Raw genomic sequence first — 14199 nt, forward strand, 5'->3', positions numbered from 1 at the left:
AGAGGCCAGAGGAGTGCAAATAAGTGCACAAAACAGTGCTTGGAAAAATGACTCAGCTGTTAAATCACCTGTTCTATGCAGATGACCGGGCACAAAACACCCATATCTTGGATCACAATTTATGCACAGCTAAAGTTTCAGAGAATCAGTGCACACTTCCAGACTCTATAGGCAACAGAGGCATAAGTGAGAGAGAGGGCCAGAAGGGTCAGGCACATTCTTGTAATCAAGGTCAGTACTAGGAAGGTGGAGACAGGAGGGTACCAGGGGATAGAGGGGATAAGGATGCTCCCTTCTGATCCCTTAGGACAGAATAAACTCTTGTGGTGTGCGTAAGTACATTCAGAAAATGTCCACACACATTAAATGTTATGCACATAAATAAATAGAAACAGAAATTGCATACAAGAGCCTCTACATTTGAAATAAAGTAGTGTCATTTGCATTGTTTCGTATGTTTCATGTTTGTTCAAGTTTTTCAAGTCTGTATGGACTTATGAACCTAGAAAGTGTCTTAAAGCCAGTAGTAGTTCATTCCCACCTCCTGAAAACTCCCTTTGAAGCAATGGTGCCTGGTACTCCATGTACGCATGCGCAGGATATATTCAGCCAATCAGGACAGTCCCTGGGTGAGACCTGTTTACTCCAGCTTGCGTCACAAAGGGTCCTCAGAAGCCTCTGTCCAGGCATCTCTGCTGACAACGGTTTTTTACCCTTGAGGAGCTGAGCACGGAAGGGTGCTGTTGGGAAAGTGTTCACCTCTGAGATAACCTGTAAGTGATAATTTGCTCTGATCAGGGTTGTTGGACAGTTAATCGAGGTGTGTCACGGTGTGGCATATCAGGCCCAGGTGGTCACTATGTTAGGAAAAGCCTACTGGTCCCCATTTCCTATGGCTTCTGATTGTTAAATGAAGGTGGAGGACCATATTCATGGCAGAGGATTGAATAGGTCAGGGCCTTAGAGAATTGTGAACCCTTGGAGGACACAATCTTGGGTCCTGGGGATAGGATCAGCGAGCTGGCTGCAGGATTGGGGGTCGAGGGAGCATGTGTCTGTGAGTGAGGAGCCTTGGAGCTTGTCCTGTGTGCTGTAAGGAGCCTTAGGGTCCAACTTGGTGCTTTTCCTGTGTGCTGTCCAGGATCCATTAGAAATACACTGAGGATTCCTCCCTCTTCATTGTCTTCTCTATGGTGTGTTCCTTTGGTATACACTGTATGGACATTGCAGAGAAGGGAGTGGTAGAGGAAGAATGAATGAAAAGAAGAAGAGGAGACATTGCAAGAGATTAATAAGTAATCTGGGAAGGATTCTGAGCACCGATCCTCCTGTCTCAATCGCCCATGTATTGGGATTAAAGACTTGCACCACCAAGTTCAGCGTTTTCACTCAGTTTTATTTCTGTAGAAAGGGATCTTCCTTTGTAGCTCAGGCTGGCCTGGCTTGGGCAAGCCTTGAACTAAAAATCTGCAGATGTTTGAAATCCTCGGCTTCCCCCAATCCCACGTTTCTCCAATATAAGGATTTTCTGTGTGGGTGGTGGTGGCGAGTGTTTGTTGTAGACTGAGCATTGGGTCTTCTTGACATGAATATATAGTTACCATGCTCGTTATCTTTCTGAATAGTACTGTGAATTTACTTTAAAACCGAGATACACTGAAAAACGGAATTGATGATGTTTTGTTTAAAAAGAATCTTTGGGATATAGGATCAAAATTCAGATGCCTCAAAGTTTAAATGCAAACACATTTTGCTCAACATTTTTGGTGGGAAGGGGAGGACTCACACATTAAAGGCTGGCCTGTTTTTGCCTTTTTTTAAACTGAGAAATGGTAGATTGTTAACTTGGGTTCTAAAGAAGGTTTTTAAATACGTAAATTAAAGAAGATTTTAAAACAAAGTTAGGAGGGAGAGGGACATGATAAATGGGATACATGGAGGAAATTGTAAGGGAATATATATATATATATATATGTATGGGTATATATATATATATATATATGTGTGTGTGTGTGTGTGTGTGTATGTGTGTGTGTGTGTATACATATGTATATATATATGTCATTATATTGAATATGTATTCAAAACTCTATGATAAAGACAAATTATTAAAAATATAAGTTTTAAAAAACAAAAGAAACAATCTTTCAATGAGCTAAGATAATTATTTGACTTTTTGACATTTTTAACTATTTAAATGATACCTTTGGATTCAGATTGCTATGTTTTTATTCTTTTTTCCTTTTTATTTTTGTAACTGAGAAGACAACTGAGTGCTTAAGAGAAAAATGGCAAAGAAAATGTGGGTGGTACCAAAGAACGGTTACTTATTACTTCTTGACTATGATGAAGATGAAGATGACATAAATGTTTTGGATGACGCTCATTCTGAAGGTATAGTATATCCAGTCTTCGGTATTGATTGTGTCCTGCAGTTTCTTAGACTTTTACCAACTCACCTGCAATGGAACAAGTCTTTTCTAAGAGATTTCATATACTTAATTTCTAATTTTACCTATATCTATATATTCCTATACCTGAGTTTTAGCCGTGCATATACCTACTCTTGGCACTGTAGTCACAATATGTTGAGAAACAATAACTTGCTATGATTTTACCCCAGGAAAAGACCTGAACATTGTTCCTGTATGTTAGCAAAACATGAATTTATTTCATATAACCTGCAAATGAATTGTTTCATTCCTTTTTTTCTATTATATATTTTCTTTATTTACATTTCAAATATTATCCCCTTTTCTATTTCCCCTCTGAAAATCCCCTCTCCTCTCCCTTCTCCCCCTGCCTCCAACACGCCCACTCCCAAATCCTGGCCCAGGCATTCCTTAATACTGGGCATAGGACCTTTACTGTACCAAGGGTCTCTCCTCCCATTGATGACCTACTAGCCCATCCTCTCCTACATATGCAGCTGGAGCCATAAGTCCTAACATCTGATTTATTTGATTGGTGTTTTAGTCCCAGGGAACTCTGGGGGTACTGCTTAGTTCATATTGTTCCTCCTCCTATGGGGCTGCAAACCCCTTATTCTCCTTGGGTACTTTCTCTAGCTCCATCATTGGGGACCCTGTGCTCAGTACGATGGATGTCTATGAGCATCCATTTCTGTATTTGTCAGGCACTGGCAGATCCTCTCAGGAGACAGCTATATCAGTCTCCTGTCCCCAAGCTCTTGTTGGCATCTTCAACAGTGTCTGGGTTTGGTGGTTATTATGGGATTTTTCCCTGAGTGAGGCAGTCTCTGGATGCATTCAGTCTCAGCTCCAATCTTTGCCTCTGTAACTCCTTCCATGGGTATTTTGTTTCCCATTCCATTCCCGCCAGAAATTCATAAAAACAAACTGAAGACCAGTCTTCATTTTCCTCTACCTGGTGTTGAAAGGCCAGATTGCCCAAATTTGTCTATATAGGATCCAAACAGCCTCAAAATCCTGAGGCTCCTCTCAGCCTCAGAAGTACTGGGACTTCAGACATAATTCAGGACAGGCTGTGTTTATTTGTGTGTTGTTTTGGTTTAGGGAAGTAAGCTCTAACTCTCTATCTCAGGAGTGTCTGAAACCTCGTGTGCAGCTTGAACTGGCCTTGAAACTGAAGTCCTCAGCCTTACAAATGTACTGGGGCCTGAGGATACATGCCTGTTTTATTTTTTTTTAATTTTTTTCTTAACTGAAGATTAAACACAGAGCTTCTTGCTGTAGCAGTAAAATATATGTCCAGACAGGCAGAACTTTATAATTTAGATTAAGGAAGCCCAAGATACTTTATTCAACTTAATTCTTTTTTTAAAAAATGTGTACATATTAAAGTTAAGGTTTATAATGGCTATCTTTGAAGCCAACTATTCTGTTCCATGTTTAAATACTAAAGTCTTTAGTATTAAATCAGAGGGTAATAGAAATATGGTTTTATCTTTAAACCCTTCATGCAATTATGAAGTGCTGCTTTTGTAAAATTCATTCCTTAATGTTATTTTATATTTCAATTTTATTAGTTTAAGTGATTTTTTTGATTCAAATGGCTTGAGAAAATTTATTTTTTTATTTTAAATCTGAAAACGTAAGTTTCTCAGTGGAATGGCAGCGTTTTGCACGTTCTGTAGAGACACCAATGGAAAACTGTAATTTGTTAAGTGGTGAACAGCAAGATGGGAATGCTTCAGAATTGGACCTTATGGAAGATACCAGATATCTTATGTTGGGCATTGATGTTACACTTCCTTTTTTCTAGTTATTCTTCTTAGGACTGTAATGAAGATCAAAAATCTCATATTGCATCTCTTGTCTTTAATCACAACATGTAAATAAATAGCTTAAAATATATTTCTAGATGACAATTAGACATTACTTGATTTTGTTTAACTTCTAGACAAATCATAGATCTGCTTTAAAACCTAATGTTGGCACTATGCCTGAATGATCACAAAGCATTTCATTAAAATTTTCAAAATAACATAATTGTTTTAATATCTTGTTTTATTACCAACCCAGTACAGAATCCAGTAACTCATGATGATGGGAATGCAAATCCTGAAAGAATAGTTGGAGATACACGGTAATATGTTCAAACTTATTATTTCCTTCTTAGTGTAAGTTCTTCCAGAAAAGTTTTATTGATTGTATAGCAAGTAATCTATATTAATAATTAGAATATGATATATATTATAAACAATATTTCCGTAAGATTAATCCTTAATTTGAATGGTTTTCTTGGAGGGTGTATTGCTGTGGGTCAAACTCTCATCGTCCTGCTGTAGGACAAAAGCTGAGCCGTCAAAAGGTATCCTTACTTTTTAAAGCTTTAATTACTTCATAGATCTCCAGTATAAAATATTCTGGGAAAATTTGAAGGTACGTTTTTTGGATATATAATGTGTTTAAAACTATATAGTATTAACATAATTTACATATTAGGAAATATTAGTTAATATACTATATGACATCTTAATGAATTATTCCTATTTATATGTAGTATTTTGTGAATATTTTTATTTTAATTTATTTATTATTCTCTATCATCTTCCTTTACATTTCTAATAATAGCCCTTTCTTGGTTTCACCCCAGAAACTCCCTATTCCATAACCCATCCCTTTGCTTCTATGAGGGTGTTCACCCCCCACCCACTCCCACCTCCCCATCCTGGCATTTGCCTACACTGGGGCATTGAACCTTCACAGGATCAAGGACTTCTCTTCCCACTGATGTCTGACAAGGTCATACTCTGCTATATATGCAACTGGAGCCATGGGAACCCCTCTTTTGTTGGTGGATTAGTCTCTGAGTGCTCTGGGGGGGTCTGGTTCGTTCATATTGTTGTTCTTCCTATAAGGTTGCAAACCCCTTCAGATCCTTCAGTCCTTCCTCTAACTCCTCCACTGGGGACCCATTGATCAGTCTGATGGTTGGCTGTGACAATCAGCCTCTGTTCTTGCCAAGCTCTGACAGAGCCTCTCAGGAGAAAGCCATATTAGGCTCCTGTCAGCAAGCACTTGTTGGCATCCACAATAGTGACTGGGTTTGGTGTCTGTATATGGAATGGATCCACAGGATGGGCAGACTCTAGATGGTTATTCCTTCAGTCTCTGCTCTGTACTTTGTCTCCATATTTCCTCCAAGGAGTATTTTGTTCTGCATTCTAAGAAGGACTGAAACACCCACACTTTCCTCTTCCTTCTTCTTGAGCTTCATGTGGTCTGTGAATTACATTTTGGGTATTCTGAGCTTTTAGGCTAATATCCACTTATCAGTGAGTACATACCATGTTTGTTCTTTTGGGATTGGGTTACCTCACACAGGATGATATATTTTAGATCCATCCTTTTGCCTGTGAATTTCATGAAGTCATTGTATCTGTACCATTACCATACATTTTTATCATTATTTCTCTATAATACAGCTTGAGGTCGGGGATGATTCCCCCTGAAGTTCTTTTATTGTTGAGAATAGTTTTTTTGATATCTTGGATTTCTGTTATTCCAAATGATTTTTCAAATTGCTCTTTCTATCTCTATGAAGAATTAAGTTTGAATTTTGATAGAGATTGCATTGAATCTGTAGATTGCTTTTGGCAAGATGGCCATTTTTACTAAATTAAGTGTGCCAATCTATGAGCATGGGAGATCTTTCCATCTTTTGAGATTTTCAATTTCTTTCTTCAGACTTGAAGTTCTTGTCATACAGATCTTTCACTTGCTTGGTTTGAGTCAAACCAAGGTATGATAATTTGTGACCTTGTGAAGGGTGTTGTTTCCATAATTTCTTTTTCAGCCTGTTTATCCTTTGAGGAGAGGAAAGCTACTGATTTGTTTGAGTTAATTTAATATCCAGCCACTTTGCTGAATTTGTTTATCAGGTTTAGGAGTTCTCTGATGGAATTTATGGGGTCACTTACATATACAATCATGTCATCTGCAAATAGTGATATTTTGAATTCTGCCTTTCCTATTTTTATCCATTTGACCTCTTTTTGTTGTCTAGTTGCTATGGATAGAACATCTAGTGCTATAGAATACTACTATATTATATACTACTGTGAATAGGTAGGGAGATAGTGGGAAGCCTTATCTAGTCTTGTCTTGTCTGATATTAGTGGGATTGCATCAAGTTTCTCTCCATTTATTTTGATGTTGGATACTGGTTTGCTGTATATTGCTTTTACTATGTTTAGGTATGAGCCATGAATTCTTGATCTTTCCAAGAATTTTATCATGAAGGGTTGTTGAATTTTTGCAAATGATTTCTCAGCATCTAATGAGATAATACTGTGGATTTTTTCCTTGCCATTGTTTACATTGTGGATTTCCATATATTGAACCATCTCTGTATCCATGGGATGAAGACCACTTGATCATGAAGGATGATCATTGTAACATGTTCTTGAATTGGGTTTACCAAAAGTTTATTGAGTATTTTTGCATCTATATTCATAAGTGAAACTGGTCTCAAGTTTCCTTTCTTCATTTGGGTCTTTGTATGTTTTGGGTATAAGTGTAATTGTGGCTTCATAGAACAAATTGAATAGAGTTCCCTCTCTTTTTAATTTTGCGTAATAGTTTGAAGAGTGTTGGTATTAGGTCTTCTCTGAAGGTCTGATAGAATTCTGTACTAAACCCATCAGATCCTGGGTTTTTATTTTGGGTGAGGGGGTTGGGAGACTATTAATGATTGCTTGTATTTCTTTAGGGTTTCAGGGAGTGTTTGCAGGGTCTATCTGATCCTGATTTAAATTGGTACCTGATATCTGTCTAGATAATTGTCCATTTCATCCAAATTTTCCAGTTTTGTTGAGTATAGGCTTTTATAGTAGGATCTTTTTTTTTTTTTTTTTTTTTTTTGATCTCCTAAGTTTCTGTTGTTATGTCTCCCTTTTCATTTCTGGTTTTGTTAATTTGGATACTGACTCTGTGCCCTCTCTTTAGTCTGGATAAGGGTTTATCTATCTTGTTGATTTTCTCAAAGAACCAGCTCCTGGTTTGGTTGATTCTTTTTATAGTTCTTTTTGTTTCCACTTGTTTGATTTCAGTCTGGAGTTTGATTTTATCCTGCCTTCTACTCCTCTTGGGTGAATTTGCTTCCTTTTGTTCTAGAGCTTTTAATGGTGCTGTCAGGATGCTAGTGTATGCTCCCTCCAGTTTCTTTTTTGGAGGCACTCAGAGCTATTAGTTTTTCTCTTAGGAATACTTTCATTGTGTCCCATAAGTTTGGATATGTTGTAGTTTCATTTTCATTAAACTCAAAATAGTCTTTAATTTCTTTCTTTATTTCTTCCATGACCAATTTATCATTGAGTAGACTGTTTTTCAACTTCCACGTGTATATGGGTTTTCTTTTTTTTATTATTATTATTATTATTATTATGGGGGTTAAGACAGGGTTTTTCTGTTTATCCATGGCTGTCATGGAACTCATTTTGTAGACCAGGCTGGCCCTCAAACCAGAAATATGCCTGCCTCTGCATCCCAAGTGCTGGGATTAAAGGCATATGCCACCATGCCTGGATTATTTATATTATTATTGAAGATCAGCCTTAGTCAGTGATGACTTGATAGGATTCATGGGATTATTTAAATAATTTTATATCTTTTGAAGCCTGTTTTGTGACACATTATATGGTCAGTAATGGAGAAGGCATCATGAGGTGTTGAGAAGAAGGGACATTCTTTTGTTTTATGATAAAATGTTCTATGATATCTATAGATATAGACCTCTGTTAAATCCATTTGTTTCAAAACTTCTGTTAGTTTCACAGTGTCTCTGTTTTGTTTCTGTTTCCAGGATCTGTCCGTTGTTGAGAGTGGGGTGTTGAATTTTCCCACTATTATTATAGGGTACAATATGTGCTTTGAGCTTTAGTAGAGTTTCTTTTATGAATTTGGGTTTCCTTGCATTTGGAGCATAGATGTTCAGAATTGTGAGTTCATCTTTGTTGATTCATCCTTTGACAAGTATTGTGACAGTCCTTATCTTTAAAAAACAAAAACAAAAAAGAACAACAAAAAATTATTTTGGTTATAAGTTGATTTTATTCCATAGTAGAATGGCTATTCCAGCTTGTTTCCTGGGAATATTTGCTTGGAAAAGATTTTCCAGGCTTTTCCTCTGAGGTAATGTCTGTCTTTGTCACTAAGGTGGGTTTCCTGTATGCAGCAAAATCCTGGGTTCTGTTTATGTATCCAGTCTATTAATCTATGTCTTTTTATTGGGGAATTGAATCCATTGCTATTAAGAAATATTAAAGACCAGTGACTGTTGGTTGTTTCCTGTTACTTTTGTTGTTTGAGGTGGAATTATGTTTATGTTGCTACCTTCTTTGAGGTTTGTTGAAAGAAGATTTCTTTCTTGATTTTTGTATGGTGTAGTGTTTCCCTCCTTGTGTTGTAGTTTTCCATCTACCTTTGAAGGTTTGGATTCGTGGAAAGATATTGTGTGAATTTGGTTTTATCGTGGAATATTTTGGTTTCTCCATCTATGGTAATTTTGAGTTTTGCTGGGTATAGTAACCTGGGCTGGCAATTGTGTTCTCTCAGGGTCTGTGTATCATCTGTCCAGAATCTTCTGGTTTTATAGTCTCTGGTGAGAAGTCTGGTGTATTTCTAATAGGTGTGCCTTTTCATGTTATTTGACCTTTTTTCCTTACTGCTTTTAATATACTATCTTTATTTAGTGCATTTGTTGTTCTGATTATTATGTGTCAGCGAGAATTTCTTTTCTGGTCCAGTTTATTTGGATTTCTGTAGGCTTCTTGTTTGTTCATGTGCATCTCTTTCCTTAGATTGGGAAAGTTTTCATTTATGACTTTGATGAAGATATATGCTGGCCCTTTGATTTGTAATCTTTTTTCTCCTCTATACCTATTTTTCTTAGGTTTTGTCATCTCACTGTGTCCTGGATTTCCTGGATGTTTTGGGTTAGGAGATTTTTTCATTTTGCATTTTTTGACTGTTCTGTCAGTGTATCTATGGTATCTTCTGTACCTGCGATTCTCTATTCTATCTCTTGTATTCTGTTGGAGATGCTTGCATCTATGTCTCCTAGGTTTTCTTTCTCCAGGTTCATCTGTCTTTGTGAGTTTTTAAACTCTATTTCCAGTTTTAGATCCTAGATGGTTTTTGTTCAATTCCTTCACCTGTTCTGATGATGCCGACTAGTTTTGGTTTCTATATTTATATTCTTGCACTTAACTCTTGCTATCTCATTTTCTTTGGTGCTACCTTCCCTTGCAGTCTCTGACTGGAGCCTGTCCCTTCTGTAATCCTGGTTGTGTCAGAACTCATTGGAGTCCAGCTATCTGGGATCCTGGGATCCTGCGATCCTGATATTCTGGGTGTGTCTGAACTCCTGGAAGTCATGCTGCCTCTTGGATCCTGAAATCCTGGTGTGAACAATCTAGTGAGATCCTGCTGTGTCAGAGCTCCTGGGAGTTAAGCTTTTTCTTGGTGTTGCAATATTTGGTGGGGTGCCAGAGCCCTATGTTTTCTCTAGACACAGTTGCAAGCTGCAAGGAACCCGTGCCTCTGGCTGGGAGGATGATTTTGTTTCCCTGGTTCTTGTGGGGGTCCCACATACACAGGGTGTTGGGAAAGATGTCGTGCCCACAGCTGTGATCTTCTGTCAGAACTCCAGTGTTCCTGGGTGTCTCTGATCTCCTGGGAGTTGAGCTTCCTCTGTAATCCTGTGATCTTGGGCATTTCAGAATACCTGGGAGTCATGCTTCCTCTGGGTGTTTTAAGAGTGGGTGCAGAGCCAGTACCCCAGGTCTGATCCAGGTGCAGTTTCAGACCAGAAGGAATCCATGCCACTGGCAAGGCAGGAGTTCCTGTGTCCCTGGATCCTTAGGGACTCAAGTTACTCCTGATGTTGATGCCATTGCTGTGATCCTGGGTGTGTTAGAGCACCTGGGAGTTGAGCTTCCTCTGGGTATTGTAGGACTAGTTGCAGAGTCAGCACCCAAGGTCTACTCATGACACAGACTCTTGCAAATATTTTTGATTTAGCATCATGGACTTACTTTTTCCTGTGGTACAGAAGTGAAAATGGTGCTTTTTGCAGAGGTGTGACATTAATTAAACTTAATTTTTATTTTTTTGTATGTGTGTGTGTGGTGCATAAATACAAATGTGGAGGGCAGAGGAGGATGTTGGTTTTCGCTCTATTACTTTCCACCTTATTCCCTTAAGTCAGGTTCTGTCACTGAACATCCAGTTAGACAAGCAGCCAGCAAGTCCTAGCAATTCTCACTTTGCCTACCACAGTGCTGCTATTGTAGAAGCAACCATCCATGGTTGGTTTTCAAGATGGGTACTAGATTCAAATTTGCAAACCTCCTCCTTTCACAGTAAACCCTCTTAACTATTGAGGTATCTTCATAACTGCTTTGAAGGGATTTTAGAGGGAAAAAAAAGATGTAAACTTTTTTATACTTCCATGTATTCAAACCTAAGTGATATGTATACAAAATTCTGTACATTCAACAGTTTTTCATTGACCTAGTATTAATTTTATATTAAGTCATTTTCTTTTCTAGGACTCCTCTGTGCTTCTTTATTTGACACAGTGCAAAACTGAATTCTTTAATATAACCCTTATTACTTTTTTTAAAATTTTATTTTATGGGTATGTTTGTTTTGCTTGCACACAGCTTGTATGTCTGGTACCTGAGGAGGCCAGATGAAGGCATTGATTCCCCTGGAACTGGAGTTATAGGTTGTGAGCCATCTTGGAGGTGCTGGGAATCCAATCTCAGATCTCTGGAAGGGAACCAGTGCTCTTGACTGCTGAATCATCTCTCCAATCCCCTCACTGGTTTTTGTTTTGTTTTGTTTTGTTTTTTCATAAAATGAATTATGTAACTGAAAGTAAAAGATAGCTTTACTAACCAGTGAGAGAATGATACTCAGATCCAAAATAATCTGTTTTAAATTATATGTAATTGAATGTTACATTAGCTTTCTTAGAAGACAATAATTTTTCTTTGAGATATGGTCTCACTATGTAGTTCAGGCTGGCCTGAATTTTGCTATGTAATCTATGTTGTCCTATACACTGGAAAACTCCTGCTTAAGCTTCCTAGACTAGGATCATAGGCCCAAAATATCTTACATGGCTTAGGAAACAATGCTCTTAATACTTATTTTTCAGACATATTTGTATATTAGTGTTTTGCTTATAGGTATATATGTGCACCACATATGTGCCTGTTGCCCATAGATATCAGATGATTATTTGAGATACCTTGGACCTGGAGCCACATAAAGAGAAAACACATGGAAACTTATATCAAAGATTCTTTCAAAGAAAGCAACCAGAAATTAGAATGACTTTGGCAAATGAACAAATGGGAGAGGTAGAGGTTTTAGTTTGGTAGGGTCACATTTGTATCATTTAAAAAATTATAAATGGCTAAGTTTAAAAAAAAAAGCCATGTGTGAGATTTTAGTAAAAAATATGTGTCTTTGATTTTGTCTAAGCATTTAACCCTATAACTTCATGCCTTCGAGGAAACTAAACCTAATTTTCAGAAATCTGTGAAAATTTTTATTTTCTACTTTAAGTACCTGTTAATTAGATTTTAAAATTTGATTTAATTTCATTGTGGAAACACAGAAGTCTTGCAAAAAATCTTAGAAATGTAATTTATGGTTTATTATAACAATATGGAAAAGGATCAATTACATATGCAGACAATTTATATATTTTAATTGACTTATGTTTTGCAGTATGTCTTAACTGAATAAATATAGGAAAATAAATTAGACCTTATATTTGGTAGAAATTAATGAAAAAATACTTTGAAATACGATTAATTTCCTAAATTAAGATGTATATGTATTAAAACCTCTTTAATTTTAAAAAGCTAAAACATAAAAGAAGATGTCTCTGATAATCTGTTAGGGAAAAATCTGTAATGATTTCCCATTAGATAATTTTGTACTGCTGTTTTTCTTTTTATAGTATGAAATGGTCTATTTAATTTGTTTTGAGTGTTCTTTTTTTAAATTGGTATGAAATGTGACTGCTTTCATTACTTTGCTTTACAGCGAGGTGATCAACCACAAATTGTGTGAGCAGAATATAACTACATTTCAGAAGTTTGATATGGATATACAGAAATTCAATGAAGAACAAGAAAAATCAATGGTTAGTATCATAACTAACTTTATAATTAACCTAGTATAACTAAGTATCAGGTAGGAATGGAGAAACTAGCCTTGTGTTGGGCACATGAACCTAAATTAAGTTTCATTATCTATCTATCCTTTGTTCTGTTCTAGTCCTACTGAATTGTAAACCAGAGAAGTATGATCACATACTACTATATCAATGAAAACCACTAGGTATTTTATGGTAGTCAAGATCATAAATTTTCAAGAGGCAGACATTTGCTGAAAGATGAAAAGAGGATTACCACTTTTTACAAAAGTGAGCACAGTATGTCAGCCTCAGGTACAGTTGATAGGAGAGTGAAAGCTTAGTTACTGGTGTCATCTGGACTCTGTTGTTAATATTAGAAAGCCAATTCAAACTGGTAAATCAGTTCTTACCATCATAACTTAGTACAGATTTAGTAACAACAGTGGATGGAAACAACCTGTTTCCATCAGGCTGTCTCAACGACCCTAGCAGAATATTCCTGTGGAAGAATATCACCAAACTATCTTAGATCATCTCTCCATTACTGTACCAATGACTGTAGTCATCACATGGTTTCCAAGTAAGACCTGAGATGATGACCATATTAACTACATTTTTATTTGATGGTTTAATAGTTTCAGAAGTATTAAATATGAAAGGAACAGGAGATCCATTCCTGCCTGGGAAGGCATTGAGGAAGCTGCCATTATATGTCAGTTCAAGAAAGAGATAGGGACTGAAGATAAAAAAAAAAAATACTCCAATTGAAGGCAATTTTTATACCTTGATCTCTGGATGAAATTTCAAGGGGGAGTGATCATCAGTGTAAATGAGGAATCTAAAGACAGACCCCCAGAGAACTTAAATATTTGTAATTGTGCATGTGGCAAGGGGTGGGGGGGTTGAGAGGGAACCAGCAAGGGAAGAGAACAATTGGTAGAAAGAATACTACCATAAGTGAAGGAAAACTTTTAAGGAAGAAAAGTTCACTAACTGTGTCATATGTTGCTAATGGGCCAAATAAGATAGATTTGCAGGGCTGGAAAATGGTTTATTTGGTAATCTTTCTCAGTGTAGGCATGGAGACCCGAGCTTATATTCCCTGAGTAGGCATGCATGCACAGACCACCACCACTACCACCACCTACACAACCACCACCAACAAACTAGCAAAACTAAAAACAAACCACCACAACAATAAAAGTTAGTGTGGTGGTGAGCATTTTAGAACCACCAAACTCAGATTTAGTTCAGAGATAAGAAGATTCCCAGAGCTTCCTAGCCACCAGGTGTAGCCTAATGGATGAGCTCTAGGTTCAGTCAGATCCTGTCTCCCAAACAGTAGGGTGCAACCAAAGAAGACACCCAATATTAATTCTTTGTCTCCATATATATGCATGTGTATGATTTTTAAATGGAAAATACGCAAAGTGGAGGTCATTGTACTTAATCAGGATGATTTGAGTGGAAGTACTTAATCAGGATGATTTGAGTGGAAGTGTGAGGTTAAACTGATCACAATATATAAAGGACAAAATAGGAATGTAGTGTCCC

At 37.0% G+C, this 14199-nt stretch overlaps 1 protein-coding gene across 1 annotated transcript; it reads left to right on the forward strand.

The window, feature by feature from the left end:
• The first annotated feature begins 713 nt into the window (after positions 1-713).
• Positions 714-12794, forward strand: LOC147004765 (X-linked lymphocyte-regulated protein PM1-like). Its single transcript, XM_085837837.1, has 5 exons — positions 714-773; positions 2266-2394; positions 4506-4569; positions 12552-12651; positions 12786-12794. Exons 2-5 carry the CDS (start codon positions 2289-2291, stop codon positions 12792-12794), a joined length of 279 nt encoding a protein of 92 aa, XP_085693963.1. The 5' UTR covers positions 714-773; positions 2266-2288.
• The last annotated feature ends 1405 nt before the right edge of the window (positions 12795-14199 follow it).

This window comes from Mus caroli, unplaced genomic scaffold (assembly GCF_978045245.1).
Source record: "Mus caroli unplaced genomic scaffold, Mus_caroli_1 scaffold_5, whole genome shotgun sequence".
Taxonomy (NCBI): domain Eukaryota; kingdom Metazoa; phylum Chordata; class Mammalia; order Rodentia; family Muridae; genus Mus; species Mus caroli.

Excerpts from the sequence above, each read along its gene's own strand:
- LOC147004765 (XM_085837837.1), top strand. The coding sequence starts at position 2,289 with ATGGCAAAGAAAATGTGGGTGGTACCAAAGAACGGTTACTTATTACTT. Across the intron at positions 2,395-4,505 it reads GGATGACGCTCATTCTGAAG|TACAGAATCCAGTAACTCAT; the intron begins GTATAGTATATC and ends TTACCAACCCAG. Across the intron at positions 4,570-12,551 it reads AGAATAGTTGGAGATACACG|CGAGGTGATCAACCACAAAT; the intron begins GTAATATGTTCA and ends TTTGCTTTACAG.